Source organism: Seriola aureovittata, chromosome 9, assembly GCF_021018895.1.
Source record: "Seriola aureovittata isolate HTS-2021-v1 ecotype China chromosome 9, ASM2101889v1, whole genome shotgun sequence".
Taxonomy (NCBI): Eukaryota; Metazoa; Chordata; class Actinopteri; order Carangiformes; family Carangidae; genus Seriola; species Seriola aureovittata.
In genome coordinates, this window is record NC_079372.1 from 7,643,695 (window position 1) to 7,661,422 (window position 17,728).

Consider the following 17,728-nt stretch of genomic DNA (forward strand, 5'->3'; position numbering starts at 1 on the left):
CGTCAGCTGAGGTGCTGATTACAGAGCTAAACCGTGTATTACCCCGTCAGCATGGCTGTGTATTTACCTCCACACTCAGACCTACTCCTTGTCATTTACCGAACTTACTTAGCCAGAGAACTATGGCACGTACGCGCACACGCACACAAACCCATAAAACTCAGAGGATACACACACACTCAGCTGCATACACACTCTATATCCTCTCACAAGCACACTCAAAATAGAATGAAAACACACTCTTTGAGCCCCCACCCACAAGAAAAAAAAAAAGTGAGCTTTCACACTTTTTTAAAAAATGCACAGAGAGTGCGAGAAAGCTGACCGTGACAAATTAGCGCTTAAGAGAACCCTCCAACACTGTAAACAGGCTGTGACCAAGCAGCTGCTAAAACGCGCCACATTATTATTCCATATCCACACTGGTGTGTTTACTCTGGGCAAAACCTACAAGCTGCCCCCACATATGGCCAAATATTTGCTGTCATAGCCCCTAGAAAGTGTGTGTGTGTGTGTGTGTGTGTGTGTGTGTGTTGTGTGTGTCAGATTTTCTGAGTGATGCTGGTGTGCAATTAATTTGAAATACACCCAAGAAGATGATGTAAAAATTTAATACACACTAATCCTGCCACACACACAACAGTAAAAACCCTTGAGATTTTTTTTTGGTTATAATAAGAGCAGACAGAGCAGGAGGGGAGTGCTCGAAATTTATACCAATATTTATATCTGATATTACTCCCTCTATACAAAACTACACATACCGTTTATTAGGCTTGTCGTTTCATGTCTCTGGTTTGTATCTTTATTTCTTTTTTTAATGACTCTGCTGTTGATTTTATACGTTTTTTATCATTTTTACGAGTGGGTTTTGAAAAGTGCTGCATAAATACAGATTATCATTTAATTCTGTTACTGTTATGAATGAAGTATAGGTACACACATGTGTATATGTGCACTCATATTTACACAGGGAGGAGGAAGAAGAGGAGGAGGAGGGGGAGGAGGAGGAGGAGGAGAAAAGGAATTTGTTTATACTCTGATCTTTGATGTCTGTGTGTGTGTTTTTATAAGCTCAGATGCATGTCCATAGAGAACAAACTTGCCATGAGGGCATATCAGCTATCACACACAGCCGCTACTGGCACAGGTGTATAAACCAGCAGACACGCTGGTCCCCCATCAGCGCGAAATGAAATAAGTGTTTTGACCAATGTGAAGGCAAATGAGGGCACGTAGAGTGTGAGGAAGGAGCAGACGGGCTGGGCTGCATGAGAGTGGAAAATGTGAAGGAGAACTTTGATTTGCTGATTACCGAAATGAGTAAATTCATGGGTGGAAAATAGTATTTTATTGCTGTGACATTGCTTAGAAAGATGAAGTGGGGGGGGGGGGGCCAGTTTGCACGAGTCCAGCCATTTCCTAAACTGAGCGTAATAAGTAATTTTTCACATTTCCTCTCGCTTCTTCCACCTGGAGCACTCGACACATCCGCCTTCCAACATAAGCAGCTCCGCTTTATTTCTGGCTGTTAAGCCTCAGCTAGTTTTTTTTAGTTTTTTTTTACCTTGTGTATCTCTATACATATTTCCTCTTACTCACTTTTTCCATTTTCCCTTTGACATTCTTTTCCTCTTTTTCTCTTCTAGTTTGTCACTGATTTTTTTGTCACTTACAAATCACGTCTCACTAAGATGAATACTGGTCTGACTTCCCTCGAGGACTACAGCTGACATGCCCTGGAGCAAGGCACCAGCAGTAACCGAACAGAGCTTCTGAATGGCCCGGAGGAACAGGAAGCTCCCAGATCTGAATGTGGGACTGTGAATATTAAGTGGGGTGTTACTGGAAAAGAGTATGCGTTCTCAGTCGGCTCATGGGTAAATAAAGGTTAAAAGGTAGTAATAAGCTTTTAAGGGAAAAAAAAAATCCAGATTTTTATCTCCCACTTCATAACCCTTAATTCTTACTACGTCTCCTCCTCTTTTCTTTTAATAAACAGTAGAGTGGAACGAAATCCTCAGATTTCAGGCAGACATGTACACATCAGGGCAGTTAGTGCTCAGGGTTGCACACTATATGGAATAAGAGGCAGATACGATCTGTATTAAATAAATTTTCTCAGCAGTGCAAAAAGACGAGAGGTACAGGAAAAGGAGAGCAGGGGTGGGGGTGGGGGATGGGGGGGTGGAGGAGCTGTGAGCGTGTAGCGTGAGGCAGTTGGGTCAACACTGGGAGTCTGAAGTTTTATCTGAGGCGCTTGTCTAGATGCAGTGCTGAGAGATCCAAACAGAACAAGTTTGTTTATTACTGATAGATGCTTTATGGTCCTTAGACATGTCTTATCGCAACACAAATACCGTTTCACTGTTGCCTTTATATATTGCCCTTGTGTGTGTGTCTGTGTGTGTGTGTGACAGGGTGAAACAGAGAGGTTACATAAGAAGAAATGGCTAGTCTGTTTGTGTGTCCATGCGTTGAACTGTGAGAACAGTTTCTGGTGCAGGTGCAACTATATTTCAACATCGCAAAAAACAGGAAGTTGACATCTTTCAGAGCTAAAATGGCCGTTCAAACTGCACGCACACCTGCAAACATACACAGAAATTAACACTGTTTACAAATATTTTCATGTAGAAATATTATATACAGAGACTTTGGAGGTTATGTGTGTTTTGGCGTGCGTGCATACTGTGTGTGTGGATTTTCACAAGATTGATGCTCCCCCACATCTGGAGTTTGATTATGGTCACAGGAATAAGGCCCAAATTTATGTGTGTGTTTATGCGTGCAAATGGTTGTTTGTGAGTGAATGAATATTCGTCCGTCAACGACCATTGATTTCTCCCAGCCAACAGACTCTTCAGGGTTCGTTACCATCATGTGTTCTCCTCAGTCTCACCGTAGACACATACACACACACACACACACAGGTACGTACACATATGTATATATACACACACACACACACACAGACACACAACCACACCTCCCTTTTTCCTGAAACCCTCCCTTACATACCACAGTGCTTACCACGTCTATAGCTGTGATATGGTGAGACTGGGAGTCTGATTTATTTGTCAAAGTTTAGCCCTCACATCATCGCTGAAACATTAAAAGTATAGGACTGTAACAGCATTACGATGAATAATTCCACTAGTTCACAATATATAGCCTTGAAGGAAGGAGTGAACGAAAATGAAAGGCAGGCTTTATATTCACTTGACATATAAAAATAAAATATCTAATTTCCATTTTAGAACAACTTTAGTCACAGCGTAGATCTCAAACTGCAGATGCTTCGATGCAACAACTTATTAAATATGTTTACTTTTCATGTTTCAAATAGGCCATTCACTGGATTCCTTTTTTTTGTGCTTTTAGATGTTCATTAGTAACTACATAAACTGTAGGAGCATGATGCAGGGGAAATACTCAAGTGCTACGTAACTGAATTCCTCGTATGTCAGGCTAAGAAATTAATTCATTTTTCCATTTTAGACCACTATATCTACACAAACTGCTCCAAGAGATCAGCAACCGTGGCTTACAGAGCTCTATTTAACAAATCCAACTATTGGCATTAGTGTTAACAGCTGATGCAGATGCTTTCTATAAAGCCTGTTCAGTGTCACTGATCACTTAGGCAGATTACCTAGGAATTACACCTACACACATAACAGTAAGAAAAACAAAAAAAAACAAAAAAAAACACCAGCCATAAACTATGATGTTATCACTGATGACTTAGAGAAAACCACAAGGAGATCTGAGGTATGAAAGAGCCGTGAGTGAGTCTCCCCTGTGCTGGAAGGTATTTATTACAATGACCCGCTGGCTACATTCATCTTTTACTCGCACTGCTGCATTGCCAAGTGGATGAGAAAGTGTCTATTTCCTCATCTGTTCCCCTCGCTCTCCAACCAGATAGCTGTTAATAGGCCATCTGACCCGGTTCCAACAGAAACACTCTGATTAAAAAGACATTCATCCACTGCCCGGACACATCTCACGCAGTCTGACACAGAAGTCCAATCAGTGCACAGAAACTCGTCCGCCCATGCTGTCATATACCACATGTGCGTCGACACACACACATATAAAACACACACATACTTTTAGGGTGTAGCGTGTTAAATCAGATCATGAGTACAGTAACTTGATGCCCCACTTAGCTCCACTCCAGTCACACAAACACAGACTGTACATTTGTTCATGATATTATGTGTTTTACAGCAGCAGTGGATCCTCTTCTGTTAACCTGCGGCTGACCTGCATATGACCTCTGACCTGTACGGGTTGACCAGAGGGGGGGGGTCAGATCGATAGGAGTGACTTTTTTGACACTAATGAGACAGCAGCCCTGATGAGACGGACGAGCTGCGGGGAAAAGACAGTTTTCCAACGCCTGATCCAGAAACTAAAAGCATAGATTAACACGCACACGTACATGCACACACTCTGGTGACAGCTGCATGTGAGCAGCACACACATGAAGACGTGGAGGCAGAGGCATGACACGCACACACACACGGGGAAACAGAGAGCAGACTGTGTGAACAAACTCTGCGGGAGCTACTGTATCCCTATTATACTTGACGCTCATGCGTTCCCACAGAGTTTGACTCAGCACACAGTTTCCATGCCAGAGTGGAGAGTCTGTAAAACGGGTAATGAATGAGGCAGGAAACTGTGTTGGATCCAGTACATGCAGCCCATCCAGATTCTTTCTAAACCATTCAGAACCATAGCTAGCGTTAACACACCTGATGGGGCCAGCGTGTGTTAAAAAAATTGTTCTTTTCACATACATCTTTCTCACTTGTGGCTTCTCCTGAGCAGCTGGCGGGCCACCAGCAGAGACACCGCACACTATCAATCTACATATACAGACACACTGACCAGCACACAGCTAACTGTAACTGCTGCAAGTTCAAATACACACTCTATACAGACACGCATAGAAAAACACACCTCTTACTGTGCTTCCTTTTCACACACACACACACACATATTAAGTAAACATGCACGCAAGCACTCACATGCAGTACATCTGCGTTGGCACTAAACAACCACTCATTTGGGTACATATACACACCATGCCAATCCATAAATCAGATGATAATTGAGTAGCACTGTGCCAGTAATAAACAGAGCAGTATAAACAGCCAGTGTCTGGGCTGGATACACCACCTCCCACTGGCATGCCGCTGGCTGCCTGCCTGGCAAACTCAATAACACACACACACACACACACACACACACACACACACACACACACACACACACACACACACACACACACACACACACACACACACACACACACACACACACACACACTCTCTCACAGTCACACTCACACACAAACTCATTTACTGTATGCATTTATAGTAATGCAAAGACAGAAAGAAAAACCACTTATCTGTTGAGTTTGCAGACACATGTGAAAACACACACATACACACTCACACACACACACACCCACATCATTTAAAGTGAGTATGATATGAAGAAATACACACAGCACTCATGATAGCAGTGAAATGTGAAGAAGCTTTGCAGAAGTCAGTGCAATAGAGAAGCTATATGTCTCCGGTCATATAATTCAGGAAACATATAAAGTCTCTCATTGTGTTATTGCTGTGACAGGAATGAGGACCGTGATTGTTTGGCGTAAATGTGTTGTACATTAACCGTCCCAAAGGGACAGTCAAATCTGAGCTTTCTGGGAACCAGATTTGAGCCAAAATGCCCCAATTTCCAACTTTATACCTGGGAAAGTTTAAGATCAGCCCAACAGTCATGGCATGAAGTCAAGAGTAATGGCTGAGGACAGTGTTGGCGGTATTTTGATGGCGTGTTTAACGGGAACACTAATAACTACTTACCCGGGTCTGCAGTCATTGATACACAGAAACAAACGATAAGATATTAAGCCAAGCGATTAAAAGCCACACATGTACATACATATGGGTCACAAGTATGCATTTCTAGAGTGTGATTACATCAGGCAAAAAGCATGACAGCATGGAAGTGGGTTCAAGTGCTGGGAGGACACAATCTAGACAGTTTATGTCTTGTGGATTACTCCTTTATAAATAGAGCACTTAGGAATGAATTGAGATCTTACAAAGATCCGGTCACTTGGAAGGACACTGCTCTCTGAGGACACCCAGATGGCGTCTTGTGATGGATATGAATGTCACTGAATTTTTGACCCTCACCTCTCCAGATCGGCAATTTTCTTCTCCTTGCACGACTTGTCCATCTCAGCGTCCCTCAGAGCAGTCATTAGCCTCTCCACCTCAGCTTGTGACTTCCCGGATTCCTCTCTGTAGCGGGCCACTTCCTGCTCCAGAAGCCTCAGACGATCTGTGATGTCCGGACACTTCCTGACTGCTTCTTCTGTGTTTTGGATCTTTGAGGAGGGGGGGGAGAGGAAGTGGATACAGTAGTTAAAATAACAAATTATTAATAGGACAGCATCAAAGAACAGTCTAGGTCATCTCTGACTCAGCTTTTCAAGTGCTGCTGTTTGAAAAGGTCATTGTCACACTCGCCTCAACATCCATTAGCCTTAGCTGTCAGTTGTCAGTAAATTCATTAACACGGAAGTCTTCCTGAACCAGCTACTTTCTGATATGTAGATGTAGAGCGAGTCGTCCACAGATCGGAAGGTTGGCGGTTCGAATTCTGACTCCTCCGGTCCAAATGTCGAAGTTTCCTTGGGCTATTGAACCCCAAAAATTGCTCCTGGTGTATTGTATGTGTGTGTGTGTGTGTGTGTGTTAGTGTGTGTGATAGAGAAGCACTATACATATAGACAATATAGCTGTGTGAGTGAATGGGTGAATGTGTCTTATAGTGAAAAGCGCTTTGAGTGGTCGATAAGACACGGTAGCATCATGGAGATACATTGGTTCATTAGTGCTTAATCATTAGCATTCTAACGTTTCATCTCCTGAAGCCAATGATCCACAGCTGAGGCTGATAGGTAAAGCTCAGGGTGACAGTGTAGCTCAGACTGACCAAGTAAAGTTACCAATGACAAAGTGGAGATGAAAATGACCAGGACAGATGGGCCTGATGCACGTTGAGCTGAGCGTAACAAAGTATAGCTCAGACTGATTAAGGTTAAGCCAGGTCTGGCAACAGAGAGCTGAGCTAGACAAAGTGAGTCCTAAAATGGCCTCTACACACACACACACACAAACACACACAAGTACAAACAAACAAGAGGCATAAAATATAATGAACCTACCGTGGGGCTTACTGCTGGTAGACCATCTACTTTGGCTGGCACCTAGAAGTTGATAGAAAATGACATGACACAGGGAGAATAAGAATATAGTATAAGAACCAAGTAGAGTCTTAAAATTTTTACATCCTCTAGGACTGAACTATTGGACACTGACTGTTGCACAGGGTCAGATGTGAGATCAAATCACATGGGCAGCTTTGAAACCTAAAGGAAAAGGTAAGTCAATCCTGTATATGTGGTTTGGGTCAAAGTCTAGCTGAAGCAGAACCAATCTGTACCCTCATCCGCACTCATCCCTTCATCACCCCCTCCCACCCCCCCACACCCTCACCCCACCCCACCCCACCCCCCTCTGGTTCCTACTGCTGCCTGCTTTTCTGTGGTTTGCTTCTATCAGTCGCCTCCCCGGGGCGTCCTTCATGTGGAGTTCAGTCATTATCATTATAAAATTACCGTCTCCCTCTGTTTGGCTGCGATTTTATGAGACCACCAAACATCTCAGTGTTTTTTATAAAGTAAAATGTTGACGAAAAAAAAACAAAAAAAAAAACAGAAAAGTTACACAGAAAAATATCCCAGAGGAAGCTTGTAACCTAGAATTATCTCTCTCTCCACTTCTCCCTCTTTCTCTTGGTCTTTACCTCTCTGTCGACTGTGTTTGTGAAGATTGTTTAACTTGTTGAGACAGCTGAGGCCACTCGTTTAAACATCATCAAGTGAGCGCGCACACGCACACACGCGTGCACACACACACTAAATAATTTATTGTCAGGTCTACATAAATCTAGGACAGTACATGCAGCTCTGCTTGAGTCTGTCATTAGAAAAAAACAAAAAAAAAACCCAAAGAGTGTCTGTTAACTATTACCACCAGCCAATCTGAACAAATACCTCCTTCTAATTATCACAAACCCACCAGATAAACAAAATGCTCAACTTGGCCCCTGCATATGGGAGATTCAGCTACAGCATACGGAGCACTGCTAAATGATTGAAAGGTCTTGCACTTAAAATACAAGGATGGATAATGGAGGATAATGGATGCATGGATAACGAGGTTCTGTAATACATTTGTATACGTAAAATGTGGACTTGTGTTATAGGTGTGTACAGTACATGTGTGTTCATGGAGTTTTGATTAAACTGTCTACAATATGAGACCACTTTCCCATCCACTCTATGTCTCAGTATGTGACCTTAAAGAGCCCCATGAGCTTGTCCCTGTACGTGTTTACAGACATGCCTGGAGTAAATCCTGTGAAAAAGCTGAACACTTGGCCCTCTGGAATGGCAAGCAGAATCATTGTTTGCCTTGTCCTCCTCACCCCGTCACCTCCACGCCAAGCCCCATACACTCGTGCACACACATCCAGCCCAATCTTAGCTCGCACAAAACGCATTAGTCTTAAGTGGACCGGAGTTTGTTATGTTCTTTCAGTGAGTAACACAGAAAGGCAGAAAGTAGGGGGTGAGAGGATGGCGGGTCCAACAGGAATTTGTGATATTATGACAGGAGGGGGAAGGCCCGTAAAGATACGATTACATATATGGTCATAGAAATTATTATTATCATTCCTGGAAATGTCTCTTAAGTGTAAATATTACAAATAAGTAAAATATGTGTGGTCACAAGGCTCTGCACTGGGTTATTTAACTCCTGGTTAGTGAATACCCAGCAACACTGAGGCAACACTGAGGCAACACTAAGACTTCAAGACTTTAAGAAACAGACTTTGTCTCCTGGAGGTAGTTTCTGTCTATGTGTATCTTAGATGTAACTGTACTAAATCTAATTTTACTCCCCTTCTGTGCAAAAATAAATGTCTAATTAGTCTTCATAAAAACAGACAACAAGTAAGACCATATACCATCCACCTGTTTTAAAAAAAAAAACCAAACAGTCTTTGGAATGAGATTCAGTTGAGGTGTGGTGCCTCCTTGCCGGTTTAAACCAACCCTCTCTGGAAAGGTCAGTGCCTTCCCCGAGGTTCTTTGCTGCTTTTCTCTTTGAAGAGCGAGTGTTTAGTTCCAGAAGTCCTTTATTAACCCTCGGAATCAACAAATACGGTTTTATGGGAAGAGGATGGGGATGCAATGAACTCAACAGAGCTCTGAGGTCAAGATAAAAAGCTCCGCTAACAGCTTGACTGAGTCAGTAATACAAACATCTGCAGATACAGTGAGTGGGCCACTGCGTGTACACAACCTCCACACAAACTCTACATCTGCTTGAGAGGTAAATGGCGACGTTTCAGCGTTGTCAGGCAAAACGCTCATTTCTCCATTTAAGGGGGTATTTCTTGATTAGCATCACAACTTTTGGACTGGTGGTGAGCTACTGTATAGGTAAACAACCGCTTTGCCCAATGACAGCAATATTCTGGTCCTATTAACACGAGTCACAAGGAGAATTCAGCCAATTTGCGGGACATTTTTCAGCATGTGGCGGACCAGTGTGTCTGGATTCCTGACTTCAGCAAGCAGTTCATTCCACCATGCTGATAGAGATGAGCGACCACAGGACTATTCAGAGTGATGGTGCAGCGAATCGCCAGGAGAACAAGGAGTGCAGAGGTCGCGACGACATGTAGGGTTTGACCGTGGCTTGAAACCGTCTTCTCCTTTTTGTTTTATTTTACTGTCATTAAAGTTTGATTTGTGCTGGATTCCTGCCATCTGCATCTACAACACCTTGGAGTGAAGGTTTTACTGTACATAACATAGTATTGCAGTAGTTAAAACTAAAGCGTATGCGCGTGGCAGTCAGTATCCGATCGTGTCACTCGCTGGCTGATGGCGGCGCGAGTGTGTATGTGTATGTATGTGTGTGTGTGTGTGTGTGTGTGTGTGTGTGTGTTCGGTCAGCTTGACCAGAATCTAATCTCAGGCAGCGTGTCAGCTCACCTCTGACCTACTGAGTATTACAGACTCACAACCTGTTACAGTCCAGTGCACTACAATAGTCTCAAACGCACTTCAACACACTCCAACACACGTTCATACATACTGTATGCGCAACACACATACAGAAACGGTTGTTTCTGTGCTGGCATGCATGCACAGGCACACTGGGAGAAACACACACACACGCACATGCACACATATTCATAAACATAAACACGCAAACATCATCTGTCTTTCTGAAGAATCTGTAAGTTTACATAACAGCTCTGATTGCTGCCGAGTACACACACAACAGTCCAATTATGGCAACACTTCTGTCGGAGTGTGAATCTGCTCGCTACAAAGAGTTATTGAGCTGTTGTCCCTTTCATGTGGTGCCGCGTCAAAATTCAACAAGATATCATTTCACAGGAATGAGATGTGTGTATGCTTTTTATGAGTATAAAAGAAAACATTCTCATAAATTCTGTCAGGGCGAGAGTCTGTTCTGGCTTGTAAGCCCGGGAGAGGAAAAAGAAAGAGAAAAAAGAGACAGCGAGGCCTCTGGCTTGGCACCCGAACAGGGATTGAGGGATCTTTTACGTCCATAAATCACTCTCTCTTAATTCATCCCTTTATCCTGTGGGACAAAGTGCAGGCAGGCCCTTTGCTAGGGAGTTACTAACAATATTGTGGATGCTCACAGGGAGGTAAGAGAGTGGAATTACTATTACTGTAGATGTTAGCAGTGTAAATACAGGTTACAAGCAGCATATTACAACCACTGCGGAGCGGTTGTAAAAGTTAATTCTTTTAATTCTTTTTGTATAATAAAAAAATAATTATAAAGTGTCATGGCGTTCGTTTGAAGTATTCAGCAGTAAAAATTTGTGAGAAAGGTACTTGTTATTTGCTTTATGATATCTGTGAAATTAGATTTTGTGTTTGGGCTCATTTAAGAGCTTGGCACAAGTGGTGAGGTATGTGCAAGTCTGCTATAATGTGGATAACGATGAAATATTAATGGCTGTTTGTCTGCAGTCCACACACATACCAGACTGGCAATCTTGAGTTGTTGTTGTGCACGGTGCTCGTACCAACATGCACAGGGTTTCCAACCTTGAGTTTTTATTTCATTTTTGGATATTTCAGATTAAATGTAATATTTGGAGAATGATTACAACAATAGCGAACACATAATTGCAAATATTACTAACTGTGCATACCGCTCGCACACACACAGACACACACTCGCACACCTTTTTGGTTATCTACACAACATCACCTCCGAAGATGCTCTAACAGCATCAAATCTTTTCCAGACTGACCTCTCCATCAGGTCTCTGGTTCTGGGTTGGGCTCGGGTTGGTGGCCTGGCTCGGGGACAGTTTTTGGGGCTGCAGGGCCGAGAGTTTGTCCTTTAATTCCTGGTTCTCCTTCCTCATCTGCTCCAGCTCCTCCAGCCGAACCCTGTCCTCCCGCTCCTTCTGCTCCCGGAGGTTCTCAATCACTCGCTCCTGAGATAGAAAAAGAAGAAGCAGAAAGAGGGTTTGGCGAGAAGTGTGAGGGGGGATATGGAAAAGGCCTTGATAGTTATTATCTGCATAAAAGCTTGCTCACACTTAAGAAATGAAATAAAATGAATGTTGTTTCGCCTCCAATGTGCAACAGATTGTCAGCCCAGTGTGATTACAGTTCTTTCCTATCATTATTGAAAAATCTGAGCCAGCCTCTTGCTGAATAGGCTCACCAGCATGCTTCGCGAAGCGCGGCCAAAGACAAACTCATAAATGCCCGTCATAAATAATACTATAATAAATAACAGTAGGCACATGAGGAGGTCAGAGCCAAGTAGAACAGAGAGAGAAGGAGGAAGGAAGAGAAGGGTTGAGCGACAGAGACAGATTTATGGAGAATGGATTGGAAAGCACTGTAGATCACTTCCTAACAACTCTGCGTTGCCTGCTGATGAACCAAGTTGGAATGTTTACATCATAATTTTCTCTATTCTCTAATCGCATCGGACAGCGGGAGGACCACGGCTTTGGGCATTGGCCTGAGACCAGGACCACACCATGGGTGGCGGAGCATGCAAGGTGTGTGTAGTAGAGGTGTGTTAAGGTGTATGTGTGTGTGTTTAGGTGTGGACTGAAGTGATTATCAAGGTGTTTATTCAGGTGTTTATTTAGGCACAGAGTACAGCTCAGCAATGAGGCTTTACGATGTGGCATCGCCGCATGATTGGCAGCTTTAAACCCCTGGGTAATTGGACAAATACACCCACTAACTAGACCTGGCACAGTAACGCACTGCATAGTGGGCTTTGGAAGAGAGGGTGAGAGTGAGAGAGAAAAGAGAGGGAGAGAGACCACATGGTTAATAGGTCCTGGGTGTTTTCCCCACATTATGAAATATCTGAAGGATGTTTGGGGTTTAGGGAAAGAGACCAGGATGTGATAATAAAACCTGCCTTAAGTGTGGAGCACACGTAAACAGAGCAGAAAATACACACAACATCACAGACAGGCACACACAAAAACACACACACACACACACACACACACACACACACATACACAGAAGAGCAGGGCTTGGTATGGGCACAATGCCCCAGCCTGTTAATTAGAACCACAGTACTGTGGCTAGCGACTGGCTCCAAGAGCAGGTTTGTGACAGGGTGTGTGATTAGCAACACACACACTCGCTCTTGTAAACACATTACACACACCCTGTGTTGACCACAAAGTCTGAAAAGATCGCCAATGTTCTCCTCATCACAGCTGAATAATATGTAGGGCTGCATCAGAAGTGGTTTCTGGGTAAACAGATGGACCAACACAGAAAAGGGATTTACAGTTTATTGTACCATTATGCTATTCATTTCAAAGTCTGTCGGCAACAAAAACAAATTTAGGTGATAAAAGATTATTCTAAGTGAAAACATCTATGCGCTGTGTCGGTCCATGTGTTGCAAACACAATGAAACACAAATCAGCCAAAAACCAGTCTATTAATAAACTGAGGCCTGTGAGCATAAAAGGAAAACAATTCTTAATTGAATGGATATGAATTCAGTTTGCCAGTATGGCAGGTCTTTGGTGTCTTTAGGTGCATATCAGAACACCGTTGTGTGTAAACTGTGCAGGAAAACCGTCCCGACGAGAGCGGGAATACAACAAACTTATTTTGTCACCTTCACCGCTTTCACCCTTCGGATTATGCAACATGTCATCAGTCACAACCAACATCTGCTACATCTCAAGAAAAGACCCACAGGCAGTCCAGGATGGAGGGGTACTCAGCAACAGCACCATGTGACACTTGGAAATTGTGGCTTCAGAAAATAGTTGTATCCAACTTTTTTTTCTCATAGTCTTTATTAAAAATAAGTGGAGTGCTCTGGCGACCAAATGGTTCCAGCACATGCCACAAAATCCACGTTTCAATTCCTGCCGGGATGTAGGTATGCATGTAATACCCCTTCTCTCTCTCCCTCCATGTTTCCTGTCTGTCTCTTCACTGTGAACTGTCAAATAAAAAAAAGGTAACAATGGCAACAACAACAAAAAAAAGTCATTATAAATGATCAATAACAGTGATAACAGTTTTGGCCATATTGCCAACGGTTAAGAAGCATCCCTGTGTCCGACTCCATTAAAGCTGCTGTCATATGATATGTGTCAAAGCACTTAACATTATGTGAGAACTGAGCAAAAAAACAAATTTAAAAAATGTTATAATAAGGAAGCATCGTTGGCTGAGTCAGTACTAATGTATCTGCTGTACAGACATTAAGTGGAGAATGTGGATTGACATTGATCTCTGACCTGGTTTTGACATCACCTTTTCAGAAGTTGCTACCAGTTCTATTCTGTGCATCACTCATCACAGGTAAAATAAGCAAATGTTGCAAACTAAAATATGTAACAACAAATGCAAAGACATAAATATACACATATACAGTGTGTTCACATTGGAGCATATAAGAGTGAGGCAGCCACTGGAAAACAAGCAGTACCGCTGGACGTCCACATCTGTCCTGAGTGGGAACTCTATAAACTCTTAACCAGAAGTCAGTGCCAACAAAATGTAAACCAGCATCCATCTTTTAGCCTGAAGTACAAACAAACATGCAAATGGGAACCATTTTTTTTTAGCCTGCAGCGCCAGAACAATCATTTTTTAGACCGTAGTACCAACAAATGTGTGTTAGCAACAGCTTTAAACATGTAACAAAGCTAAGCAAGATGGAGTCGATCTGAAATCAAGCCAGTCAGTTCAAGGTAGCGTGTATAGGCTGCCAGACTAGGGTTTGACATCTCCATGGTCATGGTCAGTACAGTATATAACATCAAATCTATCCTGTGTTCAAGCCTGTCTCCAATTAGAAATCGCTGGCACCCTGTAACCATGAGTGAGAAACCATAAACACATTGCTAAGGACTTGTGTAGACAAAAAAAAAGAAAAGAAAAGAAAAGACACCACTATTGTAGGCAAGAATTTGTGTTAGAATTCCAACTTCTCAAAAGTAACTTATTTCCCCAGGAATACTGTCAAATCAACAGAGGTTTTTTTTTTGTTTTTTTTTTTTTTGGGGGGGGGGGGGGGGGGGGGGGGGTAAATGACCTGTGCGTTGAAATGCAATTAATTTTACTGAAAAAAATAAAAATAAAACAAAAAAAACTCGCCGTCCAGTGAGGCTATTCATCTCTTGGTGTGAGTGGCGGCGTGCTAGCTCAGTAGTGTTGAACTGAGGCTTTATGGAGACCAGCTGCTCTCTCATGTTGCCAGAAAACAACAAACACTGAATGTTTATGACCAACATCCAGCCCATCGACTCACCCATCCGCCTTTGTGGAGTAAGTCTGCTTAGCTCACCTTGAATCACAGTTTCTCAGCACTATGGTTTTACACTGTAATGTATCTGGTTCTTCATATAGACACGTATAGGACTGTGATTGTTATACTGCTTGTTGAGGATTCGCAGACCCGTAAATCCAGTTCAAAAAAGCAATTAGATCCAGTTGACAAACTACAGAACAGAGTCAGACACAAACTTGATATTATTAAACTAACATTGGACTGGGGATGTACACATCCCATTGAGACTTTACATTACATTATGTCTGCATTATCTCTCTTGCTATGTCACAGTTATTTAGTTTCTTATATATATATATACTGTATGTGTGTGGCTGTGTTGTCTGAATTTTTCTTTCTTTCCTGCTCTGTTCTTTCTCTTCTTTCATATGCTTTTGCAGAAGTTAGTCATTTTTTAACTCTGCCTCCGCCCTTGCATTCCTTGACCTCTCCCTCCCTTAATTCTGAGGCCACCTCTTCCATCAGGGCTGTGCCTCTTCTGCCATTCTGCTTTTCCATCCTTCCATCCTTCCCCCTTTCAAAACTTCTATCCTCCTCGTATTCTATAGATCATTCCCTCCCTATATTCAACACAGTTACAGACAAGGACTAATCCTCTGTCTATGTTCACCTTAAGACCTCCCTCCTCCCAGTGCCTCCTTCTCTCCCTCACTGTTTTTTTTGATGGGACCTCATCTAGTGTGGTCCAGGGTTTATAAATTAGGAGGCTGTGTCTGTAAATTATGGCAGTGAGTCATAGCAAAGCACGCAACTCAATTAAGCCGTATGCCGTGTACCAGCTTCCTGAAAGACAAGTGTGGCTCAATGGGTAAAAATCTCCAGATCGTTCCAGACCAAGCGGTGGTCTCATGGTTTCACTTTGTGAGTTTTTATTGTCCACATCTGACAAACAAGTTCTAACCTCTTTATCAATAGCATGCTTTATCCCTCACACCACCCAGAGCAACAACAGAGCAACAGCTCCCTCAACCTTGCTATACAACCTCACCTTCCCCTCGTCTCTCACTTACCTTTTCTGACAGAGCCTCCTCCAGTGTGGCCAGCGCTGTGTCTGTGTTGCTGGAATCAGTCTGGAGGCCCTGAACCCTTTCCCTCAACCCAGCCAGCTGTTTGTCCTTATCCTTTAACTGCTCCAACAGGTTCTCGATCTGGAGAGAGAAGGACAGAGACAGAGAAAGAGAGGAGCTGAGGTTAGCAGCATACTGATGTGTAACAAACACATAACCATAATAGAAATTCAAAGAGCCACGGGGAGAAAAGTTTAGACTGAACCTGAAATGTTAAGTAGCATTGGTACAATGTGCCTAATTGGATTATCGTGACTGGAGACTTTGTGGTAATTTGGTACCACAAAAAGAAATTATCCCTTTGACCACTGACTCATCGAGAAGATGAATCTGGACACTGAATAGTGGGCTCAGCCGCTGGTTGCATTCTCCAATTTCCTGCTGTAATGTCTTCCATTCTGGCCCAGCATCTCAAAGATGAGCAGCAATGAAAGCCTCCACTGTACGGCTTGGGTCAAAACAATTATGGTTGCATCCATGAAGAAAATGGAAGTTAATTCTTTCTTTTAAGCAAAAAGCTTTGTGGAGAGGTGTAAACAACAAAGCCACTGAGAAAGAAGCGTGCGGTTGGGGAGTTCCACCTGAGCGATGCATTACTCCCCCCCACCAACCTCACCCGATCACTGTCACCTGTGATGTCATTGTTGTTTACCTGCTTTTTTCTGTATTGATCTGTTGTGACAGAAGATATGGACCAAGACAGCTCCTCCAGCATGAACACACAGTTTTAGTTGAAATGCAGTTTTCTACCAACAGCAGCACTTTAAACATGACAGTCTCCACAGGGCGGTTCAACAAAAGGGGTGGTTAACTGTGACAGCTTCCGTACCAGATTACCAGCGTTACACTAAGGGTTAATTCAGCCCATTGACTCTGAGGATTGCGTCTCTACATCTGCCTTTCTGTGGCTAACCTCATGTCGCTAAAGAGGTGGTGTAATAGCCAGTTGTGGTGCTCAACAGCCTTTATCTGATGATCATTTGCAAAACAGAACACAAACACACACAAGGACACATACAGAGGCGCACACGGACACACACCAGCTCACACACAAATACAAAACGCCTCAAGCTGTACCAAAACAAAACACTAGCAGATGCAGCTGGAGCAGGACACAGTGCAGCGCAATGAAACTCCAGAGGTCTACAAATTAGTTACAATGGGACAGCACATCTGGTGACAGGACATACAGACATAGTGACTTGCTTGTGGCTCATAATCATTTTTATAAGCACACTCTGCATTCCTTTAAATGCTGAGTTAGTCTTGATGAAACAAAGGGTAGTTCAATTTAAAAGGTCGATGGATTCCCTGAGATTCCTTGAGATCTATACACCAGCAGAGAGCTTTTCTTCAGACAGACAAAGCACCATTCACTCACTGCTGCAACGCATTAATGCCATATTTGACCCAAGTGGTCCTTTCTCAGATCAGGGCTTGGGTTGTACAAAAGAGAGGCATATGCACTGAAAAGAATTCATTATTTAATGAACATGAGAATCCAATAAAAACAAGAAAAGCACTTCAGGCCATCAAGAGACCACATTTTAACTGAAATGGTGACAGGGTAAAAAACGTCCAGTGGGGAGAATAAGCTGCATTCCAGTCATGGGTACATAGATAGATAATGTC

The 17,728-nt window shown here is 42.9% G+C and overlaps 1 protein-coding gene across 15 annotated transcripts in view; it reads right to left on the reverse strand.

Moving 5' to 3' along the window:
- The window catches only part of LOC130174624 (ERC protein 2-like), a 151,968-nt gene that overhangs the window by 80,849 nt on the left and 53,391 nt on the right, over window positions 1–17,728 (reverse strand). For all 15 annotated transcript variants that reach the window (XM_056384635.1, XM_056384634.1, XM_056384632.1 and 12 more), the window contains 4 exons: window positions 16,040–16,177; window positions 11,476–11,664; window positions 7,265–7,306; window positions 6,228–6,421 (listed from right to left, as the gene is read on the reverse strand). In XM_056384635.1, coding sequence (XP_056240610.1) covers window positions 6,228–6,421; window positions 7,265–7,306; window positions 11,476–11,664; window positions 16,040–16,177 — 563 coding nt within the window. The remainder of the gene's footprint in view (window positions 1–6,227; window positions 6,422–7,264; window positions 7,307–11,475; window positions 11,665–16,039; window positions 16,178–17,728) is intronic.